This window comes from Thermobia domestica, chromosome 3 (genome assembly GCF_964235325.1).
Source record: "Thermobia domestica chromosome 3, izTheDome1.hap1.1, whole genome shotgun sequence".
NCBI lineage: Eukaryota > Metazoa > Arthropoda > Insecta > Zygentoma > Lepismatidae > Thermobia > Thermobia domestica.
This window is the reverse complement of record NC_137456.1, coordinates 89,859,407-89,878,218: the sequence shown is the minus strand read 5'-3', so window position 1 is coordinate 89,878,218 and position 18,812 is coordinate 89,859,407. Positions and strand designations below refer to the sequence as shown.

General features: G+C 36.9%; 1 protein-coding gene across 1 annotated transcript in view; it reads left to right on the top strand.

The window, feature by feature from the left end:
- Nucleotides 1-4,532: 4,532 nt before the first annotated feature.
- Nubp1 (NUBP iron-sulfur cluster assembly factor 1) overlaps nt 4,533-18,812 on the top strand; it is a 28,830-nt gene continuing 14,550 nt past the window's right edge. The window contains exons 1-3 of the mRNA XM_081751279.1: nt 4,533-4,713; nt 11,360-11,464; nt 14,851-14,984. Coding sequence (XP_081607405.1) covers nt 4,692-4,713; nt 11,360-11,464; nt 14,851-14,984 — 261 coding nt within the window. The 5' untranslated portion in view covers nt 4,533-4,691. The remainder of the gene's footprint in view (nt 4,714-11,359; nt 11,465-14,850; nt 14,985-18,812) is intronic.

The window sequence follows — 18,812 nt, the reverse complement described above, 5'->3', positions numbered from 1 at the left end:
ACTCTAAAACATAAAATGGATGCGACAATTTCTTTTTCTTTATACAGAAAGTTGGAAAAACAAGTTTGTGTGCGAAAACATGCCCTGAGGCCAACGAAATTTCCTGCTTTATTTTTTTACTTCGAACGCCCTGTTTTTCCCATCTCCTAGCAGTGTTTCCATCTGTAATAGATATTTGGCTCCCAGAATCCAAGAAAAGTTCTGTCGGCTGCCTATAGAAATATCCAAATATATATGGCGGTGCATTTTTACTTCTCGCTAATTTCCTAACAAAAGTGGCTGCAGATACGTTCTCTTTTCCTGCATTTTTCTTCCACTTTTTAAACTTTTCGCAGACTGATTTTTTATGCCCGTCAGATTTGCAGAAAAAGCATTTTATCGGCTGTTTTTCCTTAGTATTCTCGCCTACAACTTTAACTTGTCTCTTAAAAACAGCTGGGTTTAGAGCTTCTGCTCTAATTTCCGGCGCACTGTCTAAAACTGTCCCCTTTGTAGCAACTACAGCTAAGTCTGCCCTTTTCTGTTCAACCTCATGAGACTTTACATAATTCAATTCCTCCAATAAATATGACTGTATTTTTAAAGCATACGCTTCTAGCTGTTTCAGTCCCGTTCTCTTTTTCATGCAAATAGACCTTATACTTTGAGTGTACCTTGGTCAAAATTTTCTTTACTTGTTCTACTTCTCGTGGAGGGTCAGGCAATCTCTTAAACAAAAGTGACATCTCCCTAACAAAACGCGCAAGAGGTTCACTTGGTTTCTGAATCCTACTCACTAATTGCGATTCAATCTCTTCCTTATAATTAAAACTGAAATATTCTTTAAGGAAGCTGTCTTTGAATTCCGCAAAATTTGCGAATGGCTTCTTGAACTGGAACCATTCCTTACTTTCTCGCTCTAAGACTTTTGGCACGACTCTTTCTAGAATAATCTCTAACGAGACTTGTTTATGTGCCGCAAAGTCTTCTAAACTAGACAAAAACTCAAATGGATCTTGCGACGGATCCCCAGAAAAATGTGAAAGCTGTAATTTCACCTCCTCAAAATCTTGTCTACACGAGCAACTAGCGTTTTCACTTCTTCGTGTATTTTGTGAGTCTTTCAAATTCCTAATAAAATCTAATAGAGACTCAGCGCTCAACTGTTCGGTTCCTTCCATTCCCAGAGCTTGTCTTAAAGCTTCTAATTCAATAGAATTGGACTCCATGTTTCTCAGTATCTTCCCTGATCTTAAACGCATATACTACTTAAAAGAAAAGTCTAATATCCTGGACAGCAGCCCCCAAAATTATGTGATGCTCCATATATAACACGTATATCATATAGTATGTTCCTTCTACTATCTTATACTACGCTTCAAAACCTGAAAATTAATTCCCGGGACACACACATAATATAAATAAATTTGCTTACTAATCGTCTAGGTAACTAGTAAACAATAAACTTAATATCAATACCCAAGGTTCAGGGAATTTTATATCAATCAGACTTTTCCAAGTAGACTAGTTTATTCAGAATTTTTAAAAACAAAAACAAAGAAATGTTCTCTGAGATTAATATCCCTTAATGAAAATGATTTCTCTAATCAAAAAAAATTCGTTCAGGTACACCTCTAGACCCAGAGGTCCCCTCCTATTTAAAACCTTAAATAACAGTTCGCTCCAAACACGAAGCTTCCTTTAAAATTTGTCTAAAATTCCTTAAGAGAGGTTCTGAACATGCGTCCTCGTACAAGCCATCATGAACCTCACATACTCTAAAGACAGACCCAACATTCTGAGAACTGTCTGGCCTAAGTCCCTAATTCAGGAATCGCCCTCTATTGGACAACCCTTAAGGAAATCAGCTAGCTAACAGATTTTAAAAAGGTAAAGGGAAATGGAAAATTCCTTCATTTAGGAATAAAGCACCTTCTCTCAGGCTCGGTAGTAGGAATAAATTCAAAACAAACAACAGCCTACCATCCCCTTATGTGAGGAATCAGCTGTGAAAAATCTAATCGGCTAATCGAAAGCAACTAACCGAGAAAAAAAAATAAATATAACTCATCCGGCTCGGTTGCCATAGCAACAGCCTTCCCTAAAATCAAAATAAAGAAAATTTCTGAAAACATACAGCGCTCGGAAGGAGCGATGTCACAATAAATCTAAAATCCCTACTAAATTTCATTTCTTAAATATTCCTAACCGGGAATCGAACCTATCCTTAGATCTTACCCTTGGACATACAACCAGAACTCAAATATTCTGAATTGTATTCCGCTTAACAAGTCAAAAGGTTGACCCTATACACAGCCATCTCTTTCGGCTGTATCCCTGCTCTGACTTAAAAAGAAAAGTCGCGAAGCAAAAGAGAGACCCAAGGAGCACGAAAGCTCCTCCCGCTAAAAATTCCGTCTCGATTCTATCAAAAGAATCCAAAATCTGCCTCCTCGCTGCCATTCCCTTCTTACTTATATACGATTTAACAGCTTTCCCCCTCTCCGCTACGACGAGAAGAAACTGTCACTGAGCTTAACAGTGTTTCCAAATGAGCTAGCTAGCTACTAACTTTTGCCTTACTTGGAATTATTATTTTTTTTTATATAAACTGAAAAGAATAACTTTTAAAGATTAACATATACATATATATACATACATTACACAATACATAAATGCACACATGAATATATAAATTTATATAAAGATTAATAGACACAATACCAAACTATAATAATTTTACCAGCGCTGGTTTTTTTAACCTAATTATATATGTATTAGTAAACAAGAAATAATATGAATATTAAATTTCCTTTAAATATATGCATATATGTACAAAACTAGCAATGGGCCTGAAAGTGCTCATTGCAATACATATCACTTTTGTGTATGGTACGTTCCTTAGCAAATATTGCCCCAACACAGTAACCTCACACTTTGATTTTTCCCCTTTCGTACAAAATTTCGTGGAAGAAAAGCCTGTTCAATTGCATGCAGGGAGTACATTAATTATTTACGAGGTGGGTAATCCTGCTTAAACAGAAGTGCCGTCAAAAGTATTGAAAGTAGATAACTGGAGTAAGTTGTACTTTTCTTTTCATAATTGAATATATTATAACTTCTATTCTATCGATTGCTTAAAACCTTTGTATAATTCGACGTGAAATCGCTGGTTCCTACTTTTTAAAAATACATCTCTGGCCAGTCTCGAAAAAGTTTATGTTCATTTTGGTTTCAGTGAGGAAGGTCGTTATCATCTTAAAAAACATTTCGAGTAATTCTTGCATTTTATTTTCAATAAACTAGACCTTAAGCTTTGGAATGTTTATATCTGTTCATTCTAGCACAAACAATACAAAATTTGGAGGGGGTGAAAAATAGTATTTGTTTTAACACTTGGGGCATATTAGCTAGTTTGTACTTACAATAGAGTAAGGGCAGACTAAAGGGCTCGTATAGAGATAGAATACGTATATACTTTTGTCGTCTCGTGTTGTTGAAATAGCACCACAAGAGTTATATTTTTCCTTCACATAGGCGCAAGCTCCCTTTTGGATCCGCCACTTATAACACTATCATTAGATTCTACTTATTTACTCGATTCAATCATAGGGGAGTAATACTAACAACAGGATGAAAGCAGATCATTCATCTAATATATCCTACAGAAAAAAAAATTGTCGCTTTGTCTTGATAAAACACACAAACATATATATTTACCTTGAAGGGTGCGCGCCCCTTTTGAATCTGCCACAGAAGCAGGGTTGTCAATTTTTCTTAAGAAAAAATAGGGACGGAACAATCAGTGTTGGAGCCCCCTTCCCCCCGGAGACGACTACACGTACAGCGAGTAGTTGAAAACAGTGTAAATGATCAGCTGAATAACACGAACCTAAATGAATGCGGCACCTTATTTACTTTTTTAATTTTCCCACCCACTGCTCATCACTAGGTATAACCAATGTATGCAACAAATTCAAACCAAAACTGCGATAGAGAGAAAACTATATAGAATGTGTTAACTTGATTCTATTACAGGGTGGCCCAAAAGTGGGTATACACCCCTGCATTGATCAAGTAAAACATTTTAGTTTGTGGCGTTTTTTCCTTCGGCTCTTCCAAGCTTAAGATATAAGTAAAACACATTAACAACAAATAATAAAGAAACTAGGTCTACCTGATGGATAGTAATAAGAAATGATATAAAGTGCAATGAGCTGATCAGTACGGTACTGCATACTTACTTTTGCGCCATCATAAGCGAGGGAGCGAGCCTACCCAAAATTAAAATCCTATAGCCGCTCTCAAACTCAAGAACCAATTGCCCCTTGGACTTCCTGCAAAGATTATGGATCCTTTTTGAGGTCAAAAATAATGGATATAATTGACCTTATGCAGAGTCATTCTAATGTGTGATTAGCGTCATACTAAAATCCAGACTACTGCATAGAACATATGTTTGCCGAACTCTGTAGTATGGCACTAATCAATCATAAGAACGACTTCATACGCCACAAAATTAATTTTGTTTCGACTTTCGGACAGGACAGGCAGACTTGATCTGGCTGGCAACATTGAACATCCGAACAGGTGACGAGCGAAACTCCTTGCTGCTGAGAGTGCAAGGAAAATATTGCAAAAGTTCTATGAAAGTTTTATTAACTTTAAAAGGAATATCATAATACTTCAATACATATTCCATTAGGTTCAAAATGGAAGAGTCCGTACCAGAAGGTTTGTGTTAAGTAACCTATAAATTGATACATAAGTAATTAAGTGTGGGTTTCATATATTGTTAGTAATTGATAGCTCTTCATTTGATGCTCAATTATCTTTTTATACTGATACAGTCTGTCATATTTTAAAATTAACTGACAATCACCTATTATATGCCTAGGAATCTGGCACATGATAGGTGAGTGTTAGTTAATCATGTGATATGTTCTACTATCGTAACTAAAATTTTGGCTGTTATTTAATCTCTCCTCCAACTCGTTTCATGGCTTCAGAACTGAGTACAGTAGTGCGTCAATTATCCGAACGTCGGTCAACCGAACGACCGCTTAACCGAACTGTGTACTCACTCGCACCTGTTACTCTCCCACCCTACCGTCCATCATTCCCCTCACTCCCAAACCACGTTTCGGCTTAAGTTTAGAGTTGCCCCTCCAGACTGAAGGTGCCCTTGGACTTTGCAACATAAAAAAACAGTGCTTAAAGTATTAAAAATTGTTACATTTCACTTAACTTTAGTACTCCGTGGGCTTCACAAAAATTTAAAAGGTTTTCTTCATTATTTTTGAGCATCCGTTACACCTGTTCGCCATATTCGCCATATTTTACAACTACCATGCTGCTGAAACTTTCCGCATCCGGCGAATAGTACTAACTTCCACATAACTTTTCTCGTATTAAACATAACTCTCATGCCGAACTTACATTCCTAAACATCAAATAAAAACTTCAAATTATCATTTCTTACCTCCTTTCTTCTGTAAATTTTCCTGATTTTTATAAAAAGCGGAGGGGTAACTCTAAACTTAACCCCAAGTTTCCCACAGTAGCCGCCGCACTGAGCCACCGCTGGCGGAACATTGCTTCTAATGGGGCCTTCATAAGGCGCTGCTGACCAGCCAAGCCGCCAGTCGCTGTGTTTCAACAATCAGCACACTTCTTTTTATGAATAAATTTACTGTACAGTACTTCTTTTTGGCAAATAAACATGTACAGTTCGATTATCCGAACAAACCAGTTTTCCGAACACCCATCTCCCCCAATTACTTCGGATAATCGACGCTCTACTGTATTTTGTTTTTATCTAAATTGTGATAAAGGTGGAAATGAACTTATATCGCCCTTCGCTCGATCAGCTATATTTTGTAAAGTAACATTGGAGATTAATATTTGCAAGATTGGGGGAACGGCATTTACTCCGAAGTTGGTTGTCCACCTAGTGTTTCGGCTAAAAGCGTAATAATTGGTTCCTTTGTGTACCGAAGTTTAATGTTTATTTCACATAGTATTGCCCAGCGAGTGTTAGCGAGTGAAAGCGGTTTAGAGCCACGCAGTGCATGTTGTTTTTCTGTCTTTATTACAGCTAAATGGGAAGGAAGGCCTGTGTTCTAGAAACTTGCGCCATGTTCGTTATGTTACCACATTTTCTACAATTTATTTTTAGATTTATTAACCCATCATTTTTACTTACTTTTAATAGATTTTCCTAATTATCACCAGCCATGTTTACAAAGCAAATGCTCATTACATTCCCATAATCCTGCCATGAAGTAACCTTGCGCTAATTAGTTCCCTCCGCTTGCCAAATAGTTCCTGTTTACAATCGTTTATATAGGAAAATTATCACAACTTTCGCTCTCCTTATACATTATCAAGCACACAAACGAGCAAAGTATTCATTTCTTCCCGGTAAATTTTCAAAATTTTGCTAGAAACGGATGATCAACTTTGGAATTTAACCCGGGAGAACTACTAAATATCAGCCAAAATTTTAATAACCAAGTATTGATTGGAGTGTACTGTGGTGGCTGTAGTGCAGCGTAAATAGTTTCGATGATACTCCAAATAGGTAGCTAGAATCCTTGGTGCTTGTGTGCAGGGTTGAAATCATTACAAACAAGAAACTAAAAATTCTAAATACAGACATTCCTTGATTTAAAAAAAAAAAAAAAAAAAAAAAAATCCGTTCAATATTCCTGTAAAGGACGAATATTATTTCGATTGGTTATTTACGTTGTGTTGATTGATTGAGGGTTCACTCGAGTAGACGGTTCTACCAAATAAAAAAATTATAGGTAAAATACGATGTGACACATTGTTCGAAGGAATGAGGGTGTGAATATAAGTAATTACGTCAATGCACAGCGTATTGAAATGAATTTTGGGTGGTGGTGTAGTTTTGCCACACCACATTTTGGAAGATTTACAGGTGAAATTGAATACTTTGTGTATGAAAATATATATCCATTAGGGACATATTTGTACAGGCGACGCAATTTTGTACAAAGTACTAGAGCTGTATTTCAGGTTTACAAGTGTAGGGTTACTTGTGTAAAATCATTACAAGTGCTTTACGGTGGATAAAGTAAGTGAGTGCATATGAAAGATGACTCTATTAGATGTTATTTTCCGCCGGCTGTGTATTTCTGCACAATGTACAGAAGTTGTATTTTATGTTTACAAGTGGAACGTTACCAGTGTAAAGCCATGGCAAGTGCTATTGAAACTCGCATATTTGCCAAAATCCACTTCTTTTTCACTATCCTCGTTTACGCACATGCCCATCATCAGCGACGCGCCTGCTCCCTTCGGACGCGCTATCGCACGGTCCTACCAACTACGCCCTACTCTGACTCGGGTTAGGTGACATTCGTGTTTTTGGTGGCCACCTAGCACAGGTTGGTCTGTACTTTTTGCGTTGTAATTCTTATGCCGTACATCCGGATGCCGTATTTATACGCAAATCGAAAAACAATTGTAATTTTTCAACAATTATCTCTGGTGGCCCCCTTGAATTTTATCTATACCAAGGAGATATTTTCATGTCGCCCAGCGCAAATCTTTTAGTAGATGATAAGAAGTACATTAGTGAAAGAATTACAATTTTTCAACAATTATTTCTAGTTTGTGCGCCAAAACTACACCTGCACGGAATTTTGAGTGATAGTGAAAGTATTGTATGTGTAAGTGTGCTCTTACACTATTCTCGTTTATGCGTATACCCCGTCACTAATGCGCCTGCTTCCTATGGACGCACCCCACTCGCTACCGCTAAAGCCTCCTGCTGCATTCCTGCCCTGACTCGGTTAGGTAGCATTCGTGCTTTTTTGTAGCCAACCACTATAAGTTGGTTCGCATTTTATGCACTGTAGTTTTTGTCATACGCCCACAGTGTATTTATACTGAGTCCTCCTAAAGTCAATCTACATGTAGTAATGAAGCTCCTCATTTAGTGCATGCTCTGCTAAAAGAAATACGAAGCTCTAACCTACTCTGAAAATGTAAGAAATTGACAAACTTTGGAAGAACCGTCTGCTCGAATAATGAATTGATTGGATTAGAGTTTAATGCCCCTTTTAGCATCAAGTCTGTATAAGACATTCTCTATGGGGTTAGATAACAAAAGTGGGCCTGTCGCCATCATCGTTAATTCGATATCGCGGATGTTCAGCTCAACGAATATAGTTTTCCTGACGAATAAAGTTTCAACCTGTTTCCACTTCAAAAGTTAGAGGTAAAATAACTCCTCCATAGAGGCAAATATAAAAATCATAATTCACTTTCGGATCAAAGAGTAGATTTAACTTCTAACTATAAAAGTCTCCCAAAGTGTGGGATACATAAGGTATAGCTACGCAGTGTTTTTCCACTGTATTTCTTCACACGCATACCCACCAGTGTTGACGCACCTGCTCCCTACGCAGGCGCTCGCTCTGCCTCCTGTCTTGATTCAGTTAGGTACAATTCTCGCTTTTAGTGATCACCTAGCGTTAGTTCCTGTTTTTTGCACAGTTTTTTAGTGCGTATTTAATGTTTCAATGCGTATTTATACCCATAATAGTTAAGCCCTCCTAAGTTGGATCTGCACTCAAGAATGTAACTTCTCCCTTAAGAAACACTTTCTAGGATACTAAGAACGAACAAAGAAGCGAGGATCCAATTAATTTAAGTACACGGACTAAAGGTATGATCGCACGTTTCTTATGGCTCTAAGCAAACTGCACATCAGCAAGAACAACAAATCATGTAGCAATATGTAATCAGGAGGTCAAATTGAGTTAAGATACATACGTATTACCTCTAATTTCCATGAGCCCAGCTGCGGTAGCCCAGCCTCTTACGGTTTAACATGGGGTTGCAATCATATAAGCTTCCACCAGAAATCAACCCTGAAACTTCACTGCGGGTCTCCCACGACAAAGACGCGTATCCTAACATTATTTCTTGGTAATAAGATGTGCGTGCACGTATATTGACGGATCTGAGGTTAAGTTCAGTATTCTTTTCAGTATGATGCTTTTCAGGTAATACAGTGCATGATCACCTTCGGAACTTCACCCCAAACGATCAGTTGGCATCTAGATTTACATAGCGTTTTAACTTCTGAAGCAGAAATTTATTTCTTTACGAAACTATTTGTAGATTATTTAGACATTGTTTTAGGATATAGCGAAGTATTTGTACATAATTGCTAGGCACATACGCAGGAGGTAGATCGTGGGGATCCGGACCTCTTTCCCCGAAATCACAACTTTTCTGTAAATTTGATCTAATTTTAGGGTTGATTTTACAAACTCTAATATAATTCATTATCATATTGAATGTGTATCCCCCTCCCCCCGAAATAAATTCTTGCGTACGCGCCTCATTGTTGCTACGTATTTAGTACATTCAAAATTACCGTCAGGTATTCTTTAATCAGCGATAGGATGTTCCTTCGAATTGAGTTGCATCCGTGTACTTCCGTTCTCCGCCAATCTTTTTGTTTTCCCTTACTCCTCCTAATTGCATATGAATTTTGAATCTCAACTTCCTTCTTGAGCTCCTCCGTGGCTAAGCGGTTAGCGTACACGCCTTCGGCGTGGGAGACCCGGGTTCGATTCCCGGCGGGAGCTCATGTGGTTCGGATTCCACGTTAATCAGTAGGTCCACGTCTCATATAGCCTCGCTGCTAAACGGGACGTTAAACTCAAAATCAACTCAATTCAACTCAACTTCCTTTTTTATCCTTCTATGTTCTATCGCACCCGTACCAAGACTATTTCTTTTCAAATAATGGAATATCAATGATTTTTAAAATGACAGATAGACCTCATACCTGAAAAAAAGTTGGTCACTCCTGATGTAAACCATTCATCACTATTTACTCGGAATGAGTATTGAATAGTGTTGGTAAAGAACACTTCCTGCGTGGGGTCCCTGGTTCAATACCAGGTCGCGCCAAGTGGGCTTTGTGGTGTACAGATACCATATCGTAGGTTTTCTCGGGGTTCTCCCTTTCCCATAACTGCATTCATTATTTTCATTACCATTTCCCTTAGCTTCGAACAAATAAAAAACATTGCTGTCGCACTCATCATTCAGATTTACTTTTCTCTTATTACTTATCATATAGGTCAGTTAGGTATTTTTCTCTTATTACTTACCATATAGGTCAGTCAAGTAATTCATCCCTTCCGGTAACAACGAAAGTGTGAGGTTCCAAAAGTTGCATTTCCGGTTTCAAACAGTATATAGCTCTTAAGTATATTTGTAGGTCGGTTAACTTGGAGTTAGCGTTTCTTTCAACAGCGAAACAATATGAGACGTGGACGTACAAGTTGCCATGAGATCCAAATTACATAAGGTCCTATCGGAAATCGAACCCGGATTTCCCACTCCAAAGGTGCATACGTTAACCATATAGCCATGTAGGAGCTCTCATAGACAAGTATTTGTTTCATTTATTTTAATGCAATATTTTGCCTTACGTTTGATCTACAGTTTCTTCCTTCGGATATTTTGACAAATAATACAATTGTCTCGCTCAATGTTATATAAGTAAACGCAGACCATAGCTATTGTAACTTTAAAGGAGAAAGATACCATCAGGACCACCAAAGAAACCTTACACAGTCAGAAATACTTTCCCCTCTAAATATTCAGTTGGATCCTGTCGCTTCCATAAGTGAATAAATATTGTAAGTTCCATTTGCAGCACATTACTTTGGAACTCACCGGAACAAATGAAGCCGAAAATACGTCATGCTTGTGCCATTCTTTGTATCTCCTACTCGTTCATTTACCTATAAGTTTCTTATCACAGATATTATTATTATTATTATGATTGCAGTTGATGGCGGTGGACGAAGAGAAAAGAAGATTATGATTCACAATTTATATAATCTACTCGTATATTTATGGTCAGTCTGTAATTTTATCGAGTACTCCTACTTTCTTCTGCGTGATCGTAATTTTATAGATTATTTCTTTTGCAGTTCTCATCCATTTTATATTCTCGTGTCTGGTTTAGTGGCTAGCGTGCGCACGCCTTTGGTCCACATTGTTCCGGGTTCGATTCCCGGTGGAAAAGTTTGAAAATTTGAACGTATTCCTACTTAAACAGTAGGTCCACATTTCACATAGTCTCAGTACAGAAAGGAACGCTGAACTGCAATCCAATGAACCAGTCGTCCATTTTATAATTCCTTTTGTTTATTTACAGCACACATTATAAGACACAATCGTGCATTAAAATAAGGATTTAATGTTATTTATTTGTTATTATATGGGAGGCATGACCTTGTGTGCATAAAGAGAAGGGAAAATATTATATTTGGTATGATTTGTTATTGTATAATGCGTTAAAACATTTTTTTTTTCTTAGATTGCCCAGGTACGCAGAGTGAATCTGCAGGGAAAGCAAGTGCTTGTCAAGGTTGCCCAAACCAACAAATATGTTCTTCTGGTGCAGCGAGACAAGTAGATCTTGGTAAGTATGCGTTTCCTTTTTCTCTTAGAATCTAAATTGAAAGGAAAAGTCTATTGATTTGTTTGTTTATTTTAAATAGAGAGAGCTCAACAATTGGATATTTTACATCAAACGTTTTCTTACATACAAAGTAGCGCAATCGACATATTTTTGAGATGTCATTCATTGTTAATCTTTGATAGTCAAGTTTGACGTCATAGATTTAGTCGAGAAACTGTCTTGTTATAAATAGTATGTGGGAAATAGTAATTAATTTTTGTAACGATATTGTTTGAGGAAGAGACCAAACATAAAAGTTGTATATTCATAAATATGAAATGGCTAGGGAAAAATTTAAGAGAAATCACTACGCAAGGGTTACTGTGTTCTCAATATGTCAAAATATTTCTTTATTATGTCTACTAGTACTGAAGTGACTTTGAATAATACGAGGGTCGTTCCGAGAGTAATGATTCCTTTTTTTTTCATGGAAACTAATGGAGATACATAAATAACAACAGCACAGCTAAACAGAGTGATATTTCAGCTACAGATTCTCATTTTTCCACGTAGTTCCCACCATTTATTATGCACTTTTGCCAACGATGAACCAGAGCCTGCATGCCATGCTTGTAACAATCGGAACCAGCTGAGGCTAATCACTTCCTTACAGCTTTGATAACAGCTTCCGAGTGTTGCATATGTTCGCGATCAGCACGGATGAGTTGATCAAGACGCTCTTCATTGCGAGGGATGACAGCTGTGCAGGATCTACCGCGCCGTGGCTTGTTATGAACACCCTTTTCGCCACCTTGAAAATGCCGTACCCATCGCCTCACATTACTCACGTTTATTGTATCGTCTTTCGTCTCCATAAACCTTAACCAAGCGTCGATGGATTTCAATCGGCTCAATTCCTTGAGCAGTGAGGAATTCAATCACACATCGTTGTTTTATACGCACGTCCATATCAGGCTCCATTTTCGAACACTCCTATGCTGGCGCCAACTACCGCAGAACAAAGGGACCAGCTGCAAATAAAATAGGAAGGTTCAAGCATTATCACTATATAAACGACATCTGGCACGGATATACAAAGTCAACACAAAAAATAAGAGGCATTAATTTCGGAACGACCCTCGTATGTATAAAAATGGTTGTATATAGTACTCATATATATATATGTAGTTTGCTGATGGTTCTTTAATTGATATAACAAATTAAACATTTTACTGAACCTTTCTGATCTGAGTATATTCAAGTCTTTTTCAGAGATGAAAACTGTCAGAGTTGCGTCTTGTTAGGATAAAGGAGGCGGATGATTAATGAAAATAAACAATTATGAAGGAATTGATGAAATGAGAATCTGGAAGGAAAACTGAAGGACCCGGAGAAAACTCACGTTCACAAACTCAGATGACATGAGATCGAACCAGAAACCCCTAGCATCAAAAGTAAGCGCTCTACCACTGAGCCACCTATAAATCTTTGTCACTTTTTGACTAATCGCAGAGAGATTGAATAGACTTTACTTTACTTACATTATGCATTCTGTGTGTATCAAATTCGTTATATGAAATGTCTACCTTGGTTGAATTATCACCAAATTGCCACCAGATAACCTGAAAAAGCCTACCATATACAAAATAACCACATCGCTGGTAATTCATTTCATTCCATATAACTTCGACCAGACCCTCTACGTTATGGGCTTGGATTTAGATGGTTGAGGCGGAAACTTTTACACAAAATATGGCCTTTCTGTGAGAAATATTTCGAGAGTTATGTCTTGTGTAAAAAGATTGCAAACCAGAAAAGGTGACCCACATCTGCCACCTCGGAGCAAACATCAGGATCTAATAATGTGCTGTCTTGTGGCTATGTGGATACCGTACGAGCCTTTGGCACGGGAGACCCGGGTTCGATTTCCGGCAGGAACCCATGTGGTTCGGATCCCACGTTAAGTTGAGGTCCACGTCACATATAGCCTCGCTGCTGAACGGGACGCTGAACTCAAATCCAATTAATCTAGAACCTAATAGTTACACCCAACAAATTTTCACCCAAAGAGCGTATGCATCCTAACAAAATAGTCATAGCTTGTAACATTAGCAAATAATAGGTCCAAAATATAGTTTAAAAATAACTACATGTCAAAGGAAGCTAATTTTGTAGACCAAAAATAATCAAGTTGGAAGGTGGTAGAAAATACTTGACAATCTTGATGTATCTTTGGGGACACGCTATTCACTCATTCCTGTTACACAATTTGTGTTACAAGCTACTGAAAATACTAAGCATGAAAGAGTTATCGGAAGTTGATGGATTTTTTAAATAGCGTAGCACAAAAGAGATAGGTGATATGAAAACTAGATTGCATAACTAAAAGTCAAACTTTCTTATGGTTTCAGAATTGGTCAACTGATTATTGCGAGACATTAATATAGAGTGAAGTTTTGAAATTTGGAATAGGTAACTTTTTTTTCAACAAGCTTAAAATTAGGCTTTAATAGTGCTTTAACATCTCTCGAATGTTCATTCAGAATGTTAGTAGGTGCATCAATAGACGCAATAAAATATTGGGTGACAGTTTATTGGACGAAAATTGAAAGAATATGTTACGATACGATTGGATATCAGAATCCTTAACTTTAAGAAAATATAAGGCGACTTATCTTTCTTCTTAAAACTTAACCTGGAATCCCTGAAGAATATCAAAGAGCAGCAATTGAAATCATAGGAAGATAAAAGAATCTGAGAAAGAATATGTTATAATTGATGAAAACTTGTGTTTTATAAACTTGCTCAACTTAAATTTGATTATCTCAAATGCATTTATCTAGTATATATATATATATAAAGAAATTTTGTTAAGGGTATAAAGTACTGTTGCTGACTGAGTAACGATGGAACATGATTATTTGTCGTAAATAAGAAATGTCCGTTATGAATACCGAATTTAGCAATGTTTTTATATTGCAGAAATTATTTTATTACGTATTACTTTACAAGATACAAATTCACTAGTTACTGTATTTAGAATTTACAATCACAATTATAGGAATATTTCAGCCTATAATGGTTTTTTCCTTATTTCCTTTCCATATATATGCTAATAAAACTTTCGTACTGGTTTATACTTTCTCAGAGAATTATAAGTTCAAAGAACAACTTTCATAGATATACAACATTGAAAGATTTTAATACCATAATCAATGGAAATTGTAACATGAGCCTTTATTTATATCTTACTTTTAATTCCAACTCTGGAAACCTACTATGGATTAGGCGAAATAACATAATATTTTTATTAACAATGTGTCCAGGTAAGTCATTTATATATTTAAAAATTAAAAGTTAAGAACTGTAAACATTTTAGTTTAAAGTGTGTGCCTTTTTCCCTCTAGGTGTGAATGCTGTTAAAGAAAGGCTGGCGGAAGTTCGTCATAAAATATTGGTGTTATCAGGCAAAGGTGGAGTTGGAAAGAGCACAGTTACTTCACTTCTTTCAAGAGGACTTGCAAGTGATCCTTCTAGAAATGTATGTTCAAAATATATATATATATATATATATATATATAAGAGAGAGAGAGAGAGAGCTTGAATTTACTTTATTAATGCTATTCTGCGAGAAAAAAAATATTTTCGTAATAACAGCCAGCTTGCTATGTGCTACAGCGTTACCATGTGAGACTGTAACGCTCTGACCTAGTTCACGTACTCACGTTCTCCAAAACATTTATAAGAACTAAAACTTATATTATTTTGCTTGTGGTTTCACTATTTATATCCTATGTACACCATGGAATGAGTTTTAAAGTAGAGTCCACAGTCAAGCTTCACCAAAATATACAGTAATTTTACAAGTAATATAATATAATATTCTTACCTTGTGTATCTAGACTGACGAACTATTTGTTTATTTTCAGCGTATTCTGATGTTTTCACCTATTACTTCTTAAAACCAGCGAAACTAGACTCATTGCTAGTATCTTCCTTCCTGTAGAACTATCCTAGATAAACCTATGATTTTTGTTCCATTAAATTCATCTAGGATAGTTCCACAAGAAGAAAGCTGCTAACAGTGAGTCTAATTTATTAAGTTCGAAGAAGTAATCGATGAAAGGGTCAGAGCACTCTGAAATTTTATGAATACTTAGGTAGTCTGGATACACAATATAAGAATATTATATTCATTTTATTCAATATGTATCCTATAGCATCGTAAGTAAATATTAAGGAACATCTTCAGATTCATGCCATTCTAGCTGTGGCCACAGTAGCATCTCTGACTAGAGAGACAACTACGACCCCATCCTTCCCCATTATCTTTCTTAAAGTGGCGTGAACACTTTGTTAAAGGGACATTCATTTTATGGGGCTGTTAGTACGAAAGATAATTTCTTCAACAGAATTGCACGTATTGTTAATTGGCTTTGGAGTGGATAATGAAAATATTATACTCTGGAGGTATTAACGCATACCGTTAATTATCTGGGTAATGTAACCAGTATTCCTCGATTCTTGTGTACTTGGTATCTCATATCTTAATTAGCATTATTTGCCTACACTTCACTAATTTTGTGTTTTTCATATACGGTAGTGCCTCCAGAATCCGAACGAAAAATTCAAACACATCTTGACGTAGAATCTAAACTTACTTTGGGATCCGAGCCATTCCCACTGCTGAAATAAAGGATCTTCACAGCATGTGGTCAAAACCTCAGGGAGTCGTATTTTACTACATGTATTATCTTAAAATTTGCTTACTGTTAAAATTTGAAAATTCGAGTTGGTGGAATCTAGGAACTAATTAACCTAGTTTCTTTTATTTTAAAGAGGAAAAACTGTCTTCGAACTGAACGGGATTCTGAAACGGATTCCAAGGTGTCAGGCCCGCAACTAGAGGGGCCTGACCCTCCCTAAACTTTTCATGGTCCCTCCAGACCTCAATACAAAAAACACAATTCAGATATTTGTAAGAGAATTTTTGATGATTTGGCCCCCTAACATATATATGCCCCCCCCCCCCCAACCTCTGTGGCTGGTTTCGGGCCTGCAAGGTATCACTGTAATCTTAAATCAGAGGAAAAGGAGCTGGTCATCCATGCTGTGTACAATATAGGGGCGCATATACGTGCATTAGTAACACTAATAAGGTACGACTCCAATTCGGAATAGACACACGATCAGTATTAGGGTAATCTCAGGTACGCGTTTGACAGAGGCTGGATAAACCCCAAAATCTCAATGAAACGAGAGTAAGGCTAAAAATAAATCTCACCGGTGCAGTTCGTAGATAATTGCTTTACCGACAATGTCACTGGAGCTGTAAATGAAACGAATATATTAATATGTGGTTCAAACGACATTCCGCAGCTCAAATAGAAAATATATTACTTACCAAGAAATAGTAAAAACGTTAGCACAGTACTGGGAAACACCTTTTTCAGTAAATGTTTCATCAGATAAAGAGGAGATGTGGGAAGGAAAGTACAGAAGAGTTAACTGTGAAACGTCTAGATGGGCGCCATATTGGATTGCAGTCACATAATAGTATTTCTAGGTCGAAAGTAGAGAGTATTTAGTGAAGAAAGAGAAAACTAATCGTACCGGTCGATAATTAAAATACTACTAAAGAAAGAGTTGTAATGAAAAGAGAATTAAATTATGTCATGTTTCATTATGTAAAAAGAAAAGCAAAATACAAAATTGATAACAAAAATTTTTGAATAAATGGAAAAAGTAATGACAATAATGAAACTCTATACAAAACGAAAAGTTTGTAGGTATCATAAGCCAGGAAGGCGGTTTGCGTATAGTATGTTAATGTAGGTGTTTTTCCATTTCTTTTTGAGGAACATGGAACAATGTGGGAGAACGAATTAGAGGACACTTACATGGAAGGCGTGGCTTAATATCGTTGTGATAGTGTGCTGTGGGACAGGTAAATGGGAAATGTAGGCGCCACAGGATTATCGCTGATGCGAATCGAATTGAGTTTGACAACATAGAAGACTAGACAGTCGGTGCATCTTAAAACATAAATGGGATTAAAAGAATCGCAGCTACCGAAATTGTGGAAAATACTGTATTTAGTAATATTGTGAAACTAGTGTCCAAAATATAACAAGTTTTGCATGGATTTATATGTTTTTTGATACTAGTTTTCGTAATACGAGTATGAAGATTGGGAATCCTTCAAGAAATGATTTTGGTGTGGGGTGGGCATGACCTTTTGGCTTTAGGAGGCGTTTATTCCATACTCACCAGATCTCCTGAAATCCATAGGGCTTTCGCCTTCCCCAAATTTGTTTAGGTCTGCAGACCTTGATACGCTCCTTACGAGAATTGGTCCCTTCGAACATCCAAGGTACGGGTAGTGCCCTGATTCTCTGCATTTAATTAGGAACACTGAATACGTAAGTTTTTCGTCTCTTGAAAGACGTTGTTGGAAACCTACTTACCAGCATGCCAAATAAGTGTGCCATTTAGTGTGCGTATTAAATAAATAAAGAATACAAGCTGTATGTGTAATTTAGGACAATCGTTTTCCCCCTTTATATATATACAGGGTGTCTCAAAAGTCCCCTGACATAGGGTAACTCTATTATTATCAGAGTTACAATAAAATGTAAGAGGGGAAACCGTCTCCAAATATAATCTTTTCAATCTAAAGTAAAGGAATTTTTTTTTTAAATCGGACGAGCCGTTTGAGCTGTACCCTCTTTATGCGTCCAACGTTAAATGAAAATGCAACGTTGCCATTTAACTGGGACTGGGAGAGAGAAGGACGGAACGGGAGGTGGACCAATTTTTAAAAGTATGATGAATGGGGGCTGGCAGTCGACACGTTAGCATAACAGACAGTAACTTCATTCACTTATGTTGTGGGTCCAGATAGATGGTTTCACTTTCATTTAACATTGGGCACATAAAGAGTGTACAGCCTAAATGGCTCGTCCGATTTAAAAATTCCTTCACTTTAGATTGAAAACGTCATATTTGAAGACAGTTTTCCCCTCTTACGTTTTGCTGTAGCTCTCATAATAACAGTTACCCTATGGAGACACCCTGTATATACAGGGTGTTTCAAAACGACCCCGACAACGTTTGGGAAGTGATTCCTGACACCAAGATAAGACAAAAAGTGCAGACCAACCTGGGTGCACAAATATTTCCTTTCGGAGTTACAGGCTGCCAAAAACATGAAAAGATGAACTTTAAAAGTCCATAGCTTCAAAACTATGGGACTTACAAGAACTGATATGTGCGCTATCCAAAAATACATGTTTCATAATCGTAGGGTACTTACGCAACAATTTTTATAGAGGAAGTTCGGCTACGAGCATATAATTTGAAGTACTCA